Source organism: Bombina bombina, chromosome 2 (assembly GCF_027579735.1).
Source record: "Bombina bombina isolate aBomBom1 chromosome 2, aBomBom1.pri, whole genome shotgun sequence".
Lineage (NCBI taxonomy): Eukaryota > Metazoa > Chordata > Amphibia > Anura > Bombinatoridae > Bombina > Bombina bombina.
In genome coordinates, this window is record NC_069500.1 from 1,231,208,835 (window position 1) to 1,231,223,907 (window position 15,073).

The window sequence follows — 15,073 nt, forward strand, 5'->3', positions numbered from 1 at the left end:
TACGCCTGGTATGTGGATCGCTGACAGGTGGCAAGAGTGAGACTCTGCCCAGCGAATTATCTTTGAGACTTCTAACATCGCTAGGGAACTCCTGGTTCCCCCTTGATGGTTGATGTAAGCCACAGTCGTGATGTTGTCCGACTGAAATCTGATGAACCTCAGTGTTGCTAACTGAGGCCAAGCTAGAAGAGCATTGAATATTGCTCTTAACTCCAGAATATTTATTGGGAGTAGTTTCTCCTCCTGAGTCCACGATCCCTGAGCCTTCAGGGAGTTCCAGACTGCGCCCCAACATAGAAGGCTGGCATCTTGTTGTTACAATCGTCCAATCTGGCCTGCGAAAGGTCATACCATTGGACAGATGGACCCGAGAAAGCCACCAGAGAAGAGAATCTCTGGTCTCTTGATCCAGATTTAGTAGAGGGGACAAATCTGAGTAATCCCCATTCCACTGACTTAGCATGCATAATTGCAGCGGTCTGTGATGCAGGCGCGCAAATGGCACTATGTCCATTGCCGCTACCATTAAGCCGATTACTTCCATGCACTGAGCCACTGAATGGAATGAAGGACACGGCAAGCATTTAGAAGTTTTGATAACCTGGACTCCGTCAGGTAAATTTTCATCTCTACAGAATCTATAAGAGTCCCTAGGAAGGAGACTCTTGTGAGTGGTGATAGAGAACTCTTTTCCTCGTTCACTTTCCACCCATGCGACCTCAGAAATGCCAGAACTATCTCTGTATGAGACTTGGCAATTTGAAAGCTTGACGCCTGTATCAGGATGTCATCTAGATACGGAGCAACCGCTATGCCTCGCGGTCTTAGAACCGCCAGAAGTGAGCCCAGAACTTTTGTAAAAATTCTCGGGGCAGTGGCCAACCCGAAGGGAAGAGCTACCAATTGGTAATGCCTGTATAGAAAGGCAAACCTTAGGAACCGATGATGATCTTTGTGAATCGGTATGTGAAGGTAGGCATCCTTTAAGTCCACTGTGGTCATGTACTGACCCTCTTGGATCATGGGTAGGATGGTCCGAATAGTTTCCATTTTGAATGATGGAACTCATAGGAATTTGTTTAAGATCTTTAGATCCAAGATTGGTCTGAAGGTTCCCTCTTTCTTGGGAACCACAAACAGATTTGAATAAAAACCCTGTCCTTGTTCCGTCCGCGGAACTGGATGGATCACTCCCATTACTAGGAGGTCTTGCACACAGCTTAGGAATGCCTCTTTCTTTATCTGGTTTGATGATAACTTTGAAAGATGAAATCTCCCTTGTGGACGAGAAGCTTTGAAGTCCAGAAGATATCCCTGAGATATGATCTCCAACGCCCAGGGATCCTGAACATCTCTTGCCCACGCCTGGGGCGAAGAGAGAAAGTCTGCCCCCCACTAGATCCGTTTCCAGATAGGGGCCCGTTCCTTCATGCTGTCTTGGGGGCAGCAGCAGGCTTCCTGGCCTGCTTGCCCTTGTTCCAGGACTGCTTAGGTTTCCAGGCCTGTCTGGAATGAGCAACAGTTCCCTCTTGTTTTGAAGCGGAGGAAGTTGATGCTGCTCCTGCCTTGAAATTTCGAAAGGCACGAAAATTAGACTGTTTGGCCTTTGATTTGGCCCTGTCCTGAGGAAGGATATGACCCTTGCCTCCAGTAATGTCAGCAATAATTTCCTTCAAGCCAGGCCCGAATAAGGTCTGCCCCTTGAAAGGAATGTTGAGTAATTTAGACTTTGAAGTCACGTCAGCTGACCAGGATTTAAGCAATAGCGCCCTACGCGCCTGGGTGGCGAATCCGGAATTCTTAGCCGTTAGTTTAGTCAAATGAACAATGGCATCAGAAACAAATGAGTTAGCTAGCTTAAGCGTTCTAAGCTTGTCAATAATTTCATTCAATGGAGCTGTCTGGATGGCCTCTTCCAGGGCCTCAAACCAGAATGCCGCCGCAGCAGTGACAGGCGCAATGCATGCAAGGGGCTGTAAAATAAAACCTTGTTGAATAAACATTTTCTTAAGGTAACCCTACAATTTTTTATCCATTGGATCTGAAAAAGCACAACTGTCCTCAACCGGGATAGTGGTACGCTTTGCTAAAGTAGAAACTGCTCCCTCTACCTTAGGGACCGTCTGCCATAAGTCCCGTGTAGTGGCGTCTATTGGAAACATTTTTCTAAATATAGGAGGGGGGGAAAAGGGCACACCGGGTCTATCCCACTCCTTGCTAATAATTTCTGTAAGCCTTTTAGGTATAGGAAAAACGTCAGTACACACCGGCACCGCATAGTATCTATCCAGCCTACACAATTTCTCTGGAATTGCAACTGTGTTACAGTCATTCAGAACAGCTAATACCTCCCCAAGCAATACACAGAGGTTCTCAAGCTTAAATTTAAAATTAGAAATCTCTGAATCAGGTTTCCCCGAATCAGAGATGTCACCCACAGACTGAAGCTCTCCGTCATCATGTTCTGCATACTGTGACGCAATATCAGACATGGCTCTAACAGCATTTGCGCGCTCTGTATCTCTCCTAACCCCAGAGCCATCGCGCTTGCCTCTTAATTCAGGCAATCTAGATAATACCTCTGACAGGGTATTATTCATGATTGCAGCCATGCCCTGCAAAATAATCGCTATGGGCGTCCCTGATGTAATTGGCGCCATATTAGCGTGCGTCCCCTGAGCGGGAGGCGAAGGGTCTGACACGTGGGGAGAGTTAGTTGGCATAACTTCCCCCTCGACAGAACCCTCTGGTGATAATTCTTTTATAGATAAAGACTGATCTTTACTGTTTAAGGTGAAATCAATACATTTAGTACACATTCTCCTATGGGGCTCCACCATGGCTTTCAAACATAATGAACAAGTAGGTTCCTCTGTGTCAGACGTGTTTAAACAGACTAGCAATGAGACTAGCAAGCTTGGAAAACACTTTAAAACAAGTTTACAAGCAATATAAAAAACGTTACTGCGCCTTTAAGAAACACAAATTTTCCCAAATTTTGAAATAACAGTGAAAAAATGCAGTTACACTAACGAAATTTTTACAGTGTATGTAATAAGTTAGCAGAGCATTGCACCCACTTGCAAATGGATGATTAACCCCTTATTACCAAAAACGGAATAACAAATGACAAAAACGTTTTTTAAACAGTCACAACAACTGCCACACAGCTCTACTGTGGCTTTTTACCTCCCTCAATACGACTTTTGAAGCCTTTTGAGCCCTTCAGAGAAGTCCTGGATCATGCAGGAAGAAGCTGTGTCTGTAATTTTTGCTGTGCAAAAAAACGCCAAAATAGGCCCCTCCCACTCATATTACAACAGTGGGAAGCCTCAGGGAACTGTTTCTAGGCAAAATTCAAGCCAGCCATGTGGAAAAAACTAGGCCCCAATAAGTTTTATCACCAAACATATGTAAAAAACGATTAAACATGCCAGCAAACGTTTTAAAATACACTTTTATAAGAGTATGTATCTCTATTAATAAGCCTGATATCAGTCGCTATCACTGCATTTAAGGCTTTACTTACATTACTTCGGTATCGGCAGCATTTTCTAGCAAATTCCATCCCTAGAAAAATATTTTAACTGCACATACCTTATTGCAGGAAAACCTGCACGCTATTCCCCCTCTGAAGTTACCTCACTCCTCAGAATATGTGAGAACAGCAAAGGATCTTAGTTACTTCTGCTAAGATCATAGAAAACGCAGGCAGATTCTTCTTCTAAATACTGCCTGAGATAAACAGTACACTCCGGTACCATTTAAAAATAACAAACTTTTGATTGAAGAAATAAACTAAGTATAAAACACCACAGTCCTCTTACGACCTCCATCTTAGTTGAGAGTTGCAAGAGAATGACTGGGTATGGCAGTGAGGGGAGGAGCTATATAGCAGCTCTGCTGTGGGTGATCCTCTTGCAACTTCCTGTTGGGAAGGAGAATATCCCACAAGTAATGGATGATCCGCGGACTGGATACACTTAACAAGAGAAAGCTACTTTACCCATATGGATGTGGATCCTTTGGTCTGCTGCCAAGCCCACATTTTTTTTAAAGTTAGTTGTCCAAAAGATTTATTTTGCAAACTCTCACTGTAATCATATATATATCCATAGCTATCATCTAGATATGTTTGCTCCCCCAGCTCTATAAATGCTCTTAGCATGGCTAATTAATATTAAAATGAGATATGTTAACTACTTTGCACCCAGTATCGATACAATTTCTCACTCTGGCTTACCTGAGATGTTGTCTATAGATATAATGCAATTCAGTGACGTATTTGAAAAGGTAACCTACTACACTTTAGTTTGTTTATAGGCTAATATACGCTTTCCTACTTGTTTTTATGGAGATAGCTGGATAGCCATTGTCTTATTATAGGATTTCCCAACCCTTAGAGCTTCAGTCTATATTAAGTTACAGTTAGTAGCCATCATGATAATATTGTGCATTTTACATGACAATAAGACAAGTGTTGATAGTGTACTTATGCTATATGATAATCGTTTATTTTCCCATTCATTTGGTGTCATGTTCTTACAGGCTTTGGGTCCACGAGTGACCCTTTTGTTTTGTTCCCCTCATTTTCCCCCTAAGGGTTTCTAAAAGCTTAGTATGTGGTTCAAGAGTGACCACTATTTACCTTTCGGGGAACTATTCTTCTTCTATTAATATTTAATTGTACAAAGGGGATATTTAAATATTGAAAACATGATATTAAACTGAAATCTAAACTGAAATCTAACACTAATTTATCTCTCCCCCAGCTGAATTTTAAAGTATACTTACAAGTCTTTAAAGAACATTCACAGACCCACTTTCAGCTGACACTGCCCTCTGCTTCAGGTAGTCAAAGGAAGATAGTGCCATTCACTATATAGCCAAACAAAAACTATGTCCAAATTCCTATTCCTTATGCTACTTGCCCTTGCAAATGATGTAGAGTCTAACCCTGGTCCCCCAGCAAATTCCATTCCTAGCCTTCCAGCTAAAAAAGGCCTCTCCTTTGTGCACTGTAATATACGCAGCTTACTTCCAAAAATCAATGCACTGCAAGCTTGGTGTTTACAATACAAGCCAAAAATCATTGTGATCTCTGAATCATGGCTAACTGCAAAATACCTGACTCTGCCATTGCAATAGATGGGTATTCATGCAATAGAATTGACAGAGCAAAGAGAGGAGGCGGCATTGTAATTTATATTGACAACTCCACAAAGTTCACCCCCATACAAAAATCTAGCTCTCCTGCCACCTTTGATTTCCTTTCTGGCAAAATTAAGATCCCGTGCAGTAAATCAATCATTGTTGCAGGAATCTACTGCCCACCTAGCTCCCTTGTGCATTCCATTTCAGACATAGAACAGCTCCTTTAGTGAATCCATAACGCAAAACCCAAAAAGTGAAATTTAGGTTTTTGGAGATTTTAACTGGCTGAACATTGGCTGAATCCAAAAAATAACAGTTGTCACTCGCTGTTTAAATCTTTGCAGCTAACACAATTAATCTCCTCCCCAACTTGCATAAACATCAAAAGCCATAATCATACCCTGCTCAACTGGATTCTCTCCACTTCTCCCGACCGAATCCAGGAAGCAGGTGTTCTCCCTAACAATTTCAGTGACCACTGCTTAGTGTACTGTGTGCGCAAAATAAAGGCTAATAAATCCTCTTTTAAGGTTAAAATCCCCAGGTCCTTCAAAAAATGTAATCTTCAATCATTTCTAAATGACATCAAGAACCTCCCCTGGCACAGATTAAACCAAATCCCAGATCTAGACTCTGCAGTTGAATTCTTTCAGTCTGAACTCCTACAAGTTTGGAATTTACATGCACTGCTGCGTAAGGTGAGAGTAAAAGGAGCACACTTGAATTGGATCACAGCTGGCTCTATGAATGATCACTGTGTATATAGACAATGGCAAAATATATGTACTAAACAAACAAAATTGGCTAAGGCACAATATTTCTGTGAAAATCTGCACAATAATATATCTAACCCTTGAAAGTTTTGGAAACTCATAAATAACTACAAAATCCACCAATCCACTCCCAACCCTCCACTGTCAATGTGGATAACCAAAACCTGCAACTCCCCTTAGAAGTAGCAAATGCCTTTAACAATTATTTTGTCGGATGCTCCACCACCCTGATTGACAAACTAATAAATGGCACGCATCCTGAAGCTACAAATGTGGATCAGGCCCCACTAAAACAGCAAAGACCCAATATAGAGAAGTTCAATTTTAGACCTGTACCCTTCAATGTCATTAAGAAACACCTCAATAATCTAAAAATGAAAAACCAGTTAGGACCTGATCAAATCCCAGCAATGCTGTTGAAGCTCAGTGAGCCGGCAATTGCTAAGCCCGTCACAACCCTAATTAACGAATCCTTGGTGTCTGGATACATACCCAAACTCTGGAAAACTGCAAGAGTAGTGCCTATTCATAAAAGTGGGTAGTTAACCTTGGTTTCTAACTATCCCCCTATATCATTGCTCCCTGTATTGTCAAAAATCTTAGAAAAATGCGTCCATACGCAATTATGCGAGTATTATCAACTTTCTAACTATCTGACCCCTGATCAATCAGGTTTTAGACCGAATCACTCCACTACAACTGCCCTCCTAAAAGTTTGCAACGACATCCAAACTGGCATGGAACAAGGAGACCTAGCTGGAGCTATTTTCCTTGATTTTGCTAAGGCTTTTGACACAGTGGACCATGACATACTACTTCTCAAACTAAAAAACTCTGGTATTGCTGATCGCCCGTTAACCTGGTTTAAATCATATGTATCGGATCGATCACAATATGTCTCTGTTTCTAACAGTGACTCCCTCCCTCTCCCAGTCACGTGTGGTGTTCGCCAAGGTCCATTCTCGGCCCCCTACTATTCACATTATTTATAAATGATTTGCCTAATGTCTGCAAATCCTCAACTGTACACAAGTACGCAGACGACACGGTAATCTATGCAAACAAATCTGATCTGCCGCAGCTTGAAGCAGTGCTCCAAGACCAGTTCACAGAGGTAGAAAAGTGGATCTCGAAAAACAAACTCTTCCTAAACACTGACAAAACTGTCACAATGATCTTTGGAACGGGACCTAAAATACAAAAATTACAAAATTCCCATCTTCGCATCAAAACAAAATCCAATTGCACGCTGACCGCAGTCCACTCTTTTAAATACTTAGGTTTGTTGTTAGACCCCAATCTATCTTTTGGACTCCACATAGAAAAACTTGCCTCTAAACTTTATCCAAAACTAGGTACCCTGTACAGAAACAAATCTTGCCTCAGCCCTACAGTAAAGGAAAAGATTGTACAGCAAATGCCGATACCTATCTTGGATTATGGGGACATAGTATATGCACCTGCTCCGCAAACTCACCTTAATAAACTAAATACATTATATAACTCGTTCTGCCGCTTTGTGCTACAATGTAACTACAGGACCCACCATTGTGACATGCTAAAAGAACTAAACTGGCTGTCGCTGGAATCCAGACGCACCCTCCATCTTTCCTGCCTTGTCTTTAAGAGCCTTTCTGGGAAGCTCCCACCCTACCTGAGCAGAATGCTCTCCCCTGCTATTCCCACCTCCTATAACCTCCGATCCAATAACAGCACATTATTTAGCTTGCCTCAATATAAAAAGAAAGCAGCTCGATCCTCCTTTTCCTACAGAGCGCTACAATTATGGAATGACCTCCCTCACACTTTAAAAACTTCCCCAAGGGGGAACTTCTGGGCAGCGGCCATGTTCAGTCGCATAGCTATGTGCTGCTACAGCTTTTCTTTGACAAACTTCAAAATTTAACTTCCTGCAGGTCAATTCATGTAATTAATTACAAACATTGTTTTATACATTGGAAGCCGCATCTTTTTATGCCTATAGTTACTGAAATTGCTGCTGGCACCAGCGCCCGGAGCTGTTATAAGATCTCTGCCCTTTATTATACCCCCGGCGGGAAGCCTCTGGCCCTGTCGTTACAATGCACTAAGTGTGCTTTACTGAGAATCCACTTTATCTAATCTGCCTGACTACGGATCTGGGTAAGAGACTATGGAGTGTGCTGCTGATGTTTTAAGGGAGCTAAATCAATTGCTAATGAAACACCATGCTGCATTTGTAGGCTGTTCTGTTCACAAGATTTAACCTGGAGAGCAATCAAGAACCAGTGTCGCATGGAGTCGCCCAAACTGAGCCTGTTCTTCTGGAAAGACCGAACGACGGTATGCTGGGACCTCAGCACGCCGTCTCTATACAGATTGACAGCGAGAGATCAGCAGAAGCCACCCCCATGCTGCCTGCATTAAATAACGGAAAACCAGCTAACGAAGGTACTGTGGCGGCTATGGTGACTGTTGCCTTATCAAAGTTCACTCAAAGCAACGTAGGGGTCAGCCATTAAACTCATTTGGCGAGTCATTCAGCTGAGCTGTGTACATTCAAAGGACTCCCGATTACATGCTACCTTCGAGACCGGAGTGAGACATGGCTACGAGGGATCCTGCCTTTAACTTCATTTCTCCCTAAAGAACTGTTGCAATCTCAAGGGACAATAAGTCTCGCATTGCCTGCTGAGAGGAACTGTCTGCCCATATCACCTGCTGGAATAGGGTAGACATGGAACACACATTATGGAACTCTCAGGCAGTCTGAGTATCTGTTTATCTTTGACTCTTACTGATTCCTCATTGTATTAGAGAGCTCTGATTTAAGCTTAGTTATGCGGATTACTCATATATATGCCTTTTCCGTATTGGTTCTTATTATTCTATGGGGACATGCTTATTTCTTATGTATAGCTTAACTCTCCTAAGGCTTATAATACCAAACTCCTGTATTTACTGCAATGCTTATGCTGTGGTGTATAAGTCAAATTTCAAGCCCTTTTATTGTTCCTTGAGCTCCAGCTTAGCGTTATGCAGGGATGCGTGTTGCCAGCGGCCGGGGCGGCACAATATCTATCTATCTATTTATCCTAATTATGAATCCAGTTACTGGAGCTATGAGAAATTGCCTTTACACTTCAGTTATATTTGAAACGCACACCTATAAGCTTTACCCCTATTGCTAACAATCTTTAAGGTGCACCGTCATGGTATAGCCTGCAGCTGACCTAATAATGTAGCATAATTGTCCAATCCTATAGAAAGATATTTAACCTCTACCTTGCTGGTGGCAGATGAGTTCTCCATATCCTAAATTTGATATGAATACTTGGTTGGGCTCTGTAGGTCTCACATATAACTCTTTTATTTGCCTGTTTGGTTACTGTAGCTAATTTTTTTATTTTAAGCGCCTGCCCACCCCATATTAAGTGCCAATAGAGCTCTTTCTTTTTTGTTTTTAGTAGCTACATCCCAAATAGAGTAAAAAAAAAATTTCATTGCATGTTGTCATTTATTTCTTATGTTGATAGATCCTATGGTGCACCATCATGTTAATGAATGCAGCTAATCCTGTAATGAAGCAAAACTGTAATACTTTGTGACAAGCTTCTTAACCTCTTCTTTGCTGGTGGCGGACGAATTTCTCACAGCATAAATGCGACGCGTATACCTGGTTGAGTTCTATAAGTGCTATCTATAGATCTTTTATATGCCTCTCTGTCTCCTATAGTTAATTTTCTTGCTACAAGCGGCTACCCACTCCACTTCAAGCAATAAAAGAACTATTTCTTTTCTATAACTACATTTCAGGCATAACTCCATATATAAATTCTATACATGTTTTCTTTATTAACAAGTTGTAATGCTACCTTATACAGTTGTTCAATATTCTAATAGAAAAATAAGGTTTGTCAGTTGAGATCCATGAGTGGTCTCCTACATTTCTAGGAGCCTTTTACATATTCAATGTTTTGTATATGGTCCAAAAGTGGCCAATTGTGTTCAGAGTAAGGCTCAAAAAATGTTTGGCATGTATACTGTATATTATATTTTGATATTGTACTACAACTTTTGCTTATACTGGTTTTAACAAGCTTGTATGCCTTCTTCCAAACCTCGATAAAAAAACCCCCAAAAAACTTCCCCAAGCCTAAAATCCTTTAAGAGATCCCTCTATACAGATCTCAAAACAGAATGCTCCTGTCATGGTTGATTAAATATTTCGTACCTGCTAAATGTTTGCATATATTGTGTATTATTATTGTTTTTGTATTTTATTGTACCCTATTGTATCAACGCAATGTTTTGTGGTCACAGGACATACTTGAAAACGAGAGAAATCTTAATGTATCCTTCCTGGTAAAATATTTTATAAATAAATAAATAAAATCCCTGAGTGGGGTGCACTGTTGCTTTAAGCACAAAATAAAATATTTAATAAATGCTTATTTAACTATTTTAATATACAGCAGCACAAAAAGGAATAAAATAAATTATTTAGTAAACTCTCAATGTAGTGGGAAGAAGAGAAAAAAAAAAGACTAGAAATAAATATGACTGAGGATTCAGGGTAAGTAGAAAGGATGTATAGCTCTCTTATGTTGTGGAGTTTTCGCCTCCTCATAGTGTACTAGAGGGTAATTATCACATGAAAATGTCTTGTGGACTCTCACCATCTGATGAAAGAAAATATCTATTGTAACAATAAGTTAAACATCTGCTTCTATTTCCTTCTATAAAATAAATATATCTACCTTTCTGCGTGGTTGGTTGGGCAGTGACACCACTACAGTGTTACAGATTGCTAAAGCAATAAAGAAGTCAATGATGTAAGAAGTCTCCAAAGCAGAGTCCTCGGCTTGATCAGACACCGAGAGGGACTGGGGTGTGATTTGTGAGCACTTTTGTAATAACCCAGGATCTGGTACAACATCCTTCTCCTGTAAGACAAACAGAGTTTAGGAACTTTTATGTCACCAATGCTAAACTGGTAATACAAATAAATAAATAATGCTTTTGAATAGACAAGTCAGGTCTTGACAAATTCTAGGTGCCAGGGCACCACCCATAATTCCTGGAGAATTAAAAAAGCATCAGGTAAATTGTCCAGGTCCTGCCCCTTGGCAGAGAAGAGGTGTAGGTCTCATAGGCACACCTGAAAAGCACTAACACAGCCAAGCCTGTTGCTTCTGGCAGATCCCTAAGCAGTAAGCAAGCTTTGTACTCTCTTCCTGTTCCTTCATTTAATTTCCTATGTATGGCACTGACTGAGAAGTCAAGGGTCCTTAAAGTGAAGGTCAATTTTGATGAATTAGCGCCCGGTTTTTAATAATCCTATTAAAAACAAGGGCACTTTAATTCATCAAAATTGACATTTCACTTTTCTTCAAAAACTTACGTTTTAATCCTGGCAGCCGCTCCAGCAATTCCCCCAGCCGTCGGAAGAACTGAAATAAGGGGGCAGTCTGCAGACACTTAGACACAAGGCAATCACAGAGGTAAAAAGTATATTAAAGTGATGGTAAAAAAAACAGGATCTTTTGTGCATGACGTTGGTAACAAATGCGCAAAAGAGCCTGTTTTTTTTGTTTTTTTTAAATGAAACTTGCCACAATTTTGATTAGACAACGGCAAAAACGTCGGAATAAAAAAAACAATTTATGCTTACCTGATAAATTTATTTCTCTTGTGGTGTATCCAGTCCACGGATCAACCATTACTTGTGGGATATTCTCATTCCCAACAGGAAGTTGCAAGAAGACACTCACAGCAGAGCTGTTATATAGCTCCTCCCCTAATTGCCATATCCAGTCATTCGACCAAAAACAAGCCGAGAAAGGAGAAACCAAAGGGTGCAGTGGTGACTGTAGTTTAAATGTAAAAATTACCTGCCTTAAAATGACCGGGCGGGCCGTGGACTGGATACACCACAAGAGAAATAAATTTATCAGGTAAGCATAAATTATGTTTTCTCTTGTAAGGTGTATCCAGTCCACGGATCATCCATTACTTGTGGGATACAAATACCAAAGCTAAAGTACACGGATGAAGGGAGGGACAAGGCAGGTACTTAAACGGAAGGTACCACTGCCTGTAAAACCTTTCTCCCAAAAATAGCCTCCGAAGAAGCAAAACTATCAAATTTGTAAAAGTATGAAGCGAAGACCAAGTCGCCGCCTTGCAAATCTGTTCAACAGAAGCCTCATTTTTAAAGGCCCAAGTGGAAGCCACAGCTCTAGTAGAATGAGCTGTAATCCTTTCAGGAGGCTGCTGGCCAGCAGTCTCATAGGCTAAGCGGATTATGCTTCTTAGCCAAAAAGAAAGAGAGGTTGTCGAAGCCTTTTGACCTCTCCTCTGTCCAGAGTAGACAACAAACAAAGCAGATGTTTGACGAAAATCTTTAGTAGCTTGTAAGTAAAACTTTAAAGCACGAACCATGTCCAGATTGTGTAATAGACGTTCCTTCTTTGAAGAAGGATTAGGACACAAGGATGGAACAACAATCTCTTGATTAATATTCTTGTTAGATACCACCTTAGGTAAAAACCCAGGTTTGGTACGCAGGACTACCTTATCCGTATGGAAGATCAGATAAGGAGAATCACATTGTAAAGCAGATAACTCTGAGACTCTACGAGCCGAGGAAATAGCTACCAAAAAAATAACTTTCCAAGATAAAAGTTTGATATCTATGGAATGAAGAGGTTCAAACAGAACTCCTTGAAGAACCTTAAGAACCAGATTTAAGCTCCATGGTGGAGCAACAGGTTTAAACACAGGATTGATTCTAACTAAAGCCTGACAAAATGCCTGAACGTCTGGAACATCTGCCAGACGCTTGTGCAAAAGAATAGACAGTGCAGAAATCTGTCCCTTTAAGGAACTAGCTGACAATCCTTTTTCCAAACCACCTTGGAGAAAGGATAATATCCTGGGAATCCTGACCTTACTCCATGAGTAACCCTTGGATTCACACCAATAAAGATATTTACGCCATATCTTATGGTAAATTTTCCTGGTGACAGGCTTTCGTGCCTGTATTAAGGTATCAATGACTGACTCTGAGAAGCCACGCTTTGATAAAATCAAGCGTTCAATCTCCAGGCAGTCAGTCTCAGAGAAATTAGATTTGGATGATTGAAAGGACCTTGTAGTAGAAGGTCTTGTCTTAACGGCAGAGTCCAAGGTGGAAAGGATGACATCTCCACTAGATCTGCATACCAGGTCCTGCGTGGCCACGCAGGCGCTATCAAAATCACTGATGCTCTCTCCTGCTTGATCTTGGCAATCAGTCGAGGGAGCAGAGGAAACGGTGGAAACACATATGCCAGGTTGAAGACCAAGGCGCTGCTAGAGCATCTATCAGAGTCGCCTCTGGATCCCTGGACCTGGATCCGTAACAAGGAAGCTTGGCGTTCTGGCGAGACGCCATTCGATTCCAGATTTAGTAGAGGGGACAAATCTGTATAATCCCCATTCCACTGACTGAGCATGCATAGTTGCAGCGGTCTGAGATGTAGGCGTGCAAACGGCACTATGTCCATTGCCGCTACCATTAAGCCGCTTACATCCATGCACTGAGCCACCGAAGGGCGGGGAATGGAATGAAGAACACAGCAGAAATTTAGAAGCTTTGATAACCTGGACTTGGTCAGGTAAATTTTCATTTCCACAGTCCCTAGGAAGGAAACTCTTGTGAGTGGGGATAGAGGACTCTTTTCCTCGTTCACTTTCCACCCATGCGACCTCAGAAAGTACTATGTCCGTATGAGACTTGGCAATTTGGAATTTTGAAGCCTGTATCAGGATGTTGTCTAAATAAGGGGCCACTGCTATGCCCCGCGGCCTTAGGACCGCCAGAAGCGACCCCAGAACCTTCGTAAAAATTCTTCGGGCTGTAGCTAATCCAAAGGGAAGAGCTACAAACTGGTAATGCCTGTCTAGAAAGGCAAACCTGAGAAACCGATGATGATCTTTGTGTATCGGAATGTGAAGATAAGCATCCTTTAAATCCACTGTAGTCATATATTGACCCTCCTGGATCATAGGTAGGATGGTACGAATAGTTTCCATCTTGAATGATAGAACTCTGAGGAATTTGTTTAAGATCTTTAGATCCAAAATTGGTCTGAAGGTTCCCTCTTTTTTGGGAACCACAAACAGATTTGAGTAAAATCCCTGTCCCTATTCCTCCTTTGGAACTGGATGGATCACACCCATAACTAGGAGGTCTTGCACACAGTGTAAGAATGCCTCTCTCTTTATCTGGTTTGCAGATAATTGTGAAAGGTGAAATCTCCCTTTTGGGGGGGAAGCTTTGAAGTCCAGAAGATATCCCTGAGATATAATTTCCAACGCCCAGGGATCCTGGACATCTCTTGCCCACGCCTGGGCGAAGAGTGAAAGTCTGCCCCCTACTAGATCCGTTACCGGATAGGGGGCCGTTCCTTCATGCTGTCTTAGAGGCAGCAGCAGGTTTTTTGGCCTGCTTACCTTTGTTCCAGGTCTGGTTAGGTCTCCAGACCGTCTTGGACTGAGAAAAAGTTCCCTCTTGTTTTGCATTAGAGGAAGTTGATGCCGCACCTGCCTTGAAGTTTCGAAAGGCACGAAAATTAGACCGTTTGGCCCTTGATTTGGACCTGTCCTGAGGAAGGGCATGACCTTTTCCTCCAGTGATATCAGCAATAATCTCCTTCAAACCAGGCACGAATAGGGTCTGCCCCTTGAAGGGAATGTTAAGCAGCTTAGACTTTGAAGTAACGTCAGCTGACCATGATTTAAGCCATAGCGCTCTGCGCGCCTGGATAGCAAAACCAGAATTCTTAGCCGTTAGTTTAGTCAAATGAACAATGGCATCAGAAACAAAAGAATTGGCTAGCTTAAGTGCTCTAAGCTTGTCAAGTATGTCATCTAATGGAGTCGCTACCTGTAAAGCCTCTTCCAGAGACTCAAACCAGAACGCCGCAGCAGCAGTGACAGGAGCAATGCATGCAAGGGGCTGTAGGATAAAACCTTGTTGAACAAACATTTTCTTAAGGTAACTCTCTAATTTTTTATCCATTGGATCTAAAAAAGCACAACTGTCTCGACAGGGATAGTAGTATGCTTTGCTAGAGTAGAAACTGCTCCCTCCACCTTAGGGACTGTCTGCCATAAGTCCC

General features: G+C 41.8%; 1 protein-coding gene across 1 annotated transcript in view; it reads right to left on the minus strand.

Annotated features, from left to right (window-relative positions):
* Nucleotides 1-15,073, minus strand: part of ATP10D (ATPase phospholipid transporting 10D (putative)) — a 452,340-nt gene that overhangs the window by 153,911 nt on the left and 283,356 nt on the right. Inside the window, exon 11 of the mRNA XM_053703992.1 lies at nt 10,667-10,852. Coding sequence (XP_053559967.1) covers nt 10,667-10,852 — 186 coding nt within the window. The remainder of the gene's footprint in view (nt 1-10,666; nt 10,853-15,073) is intronic.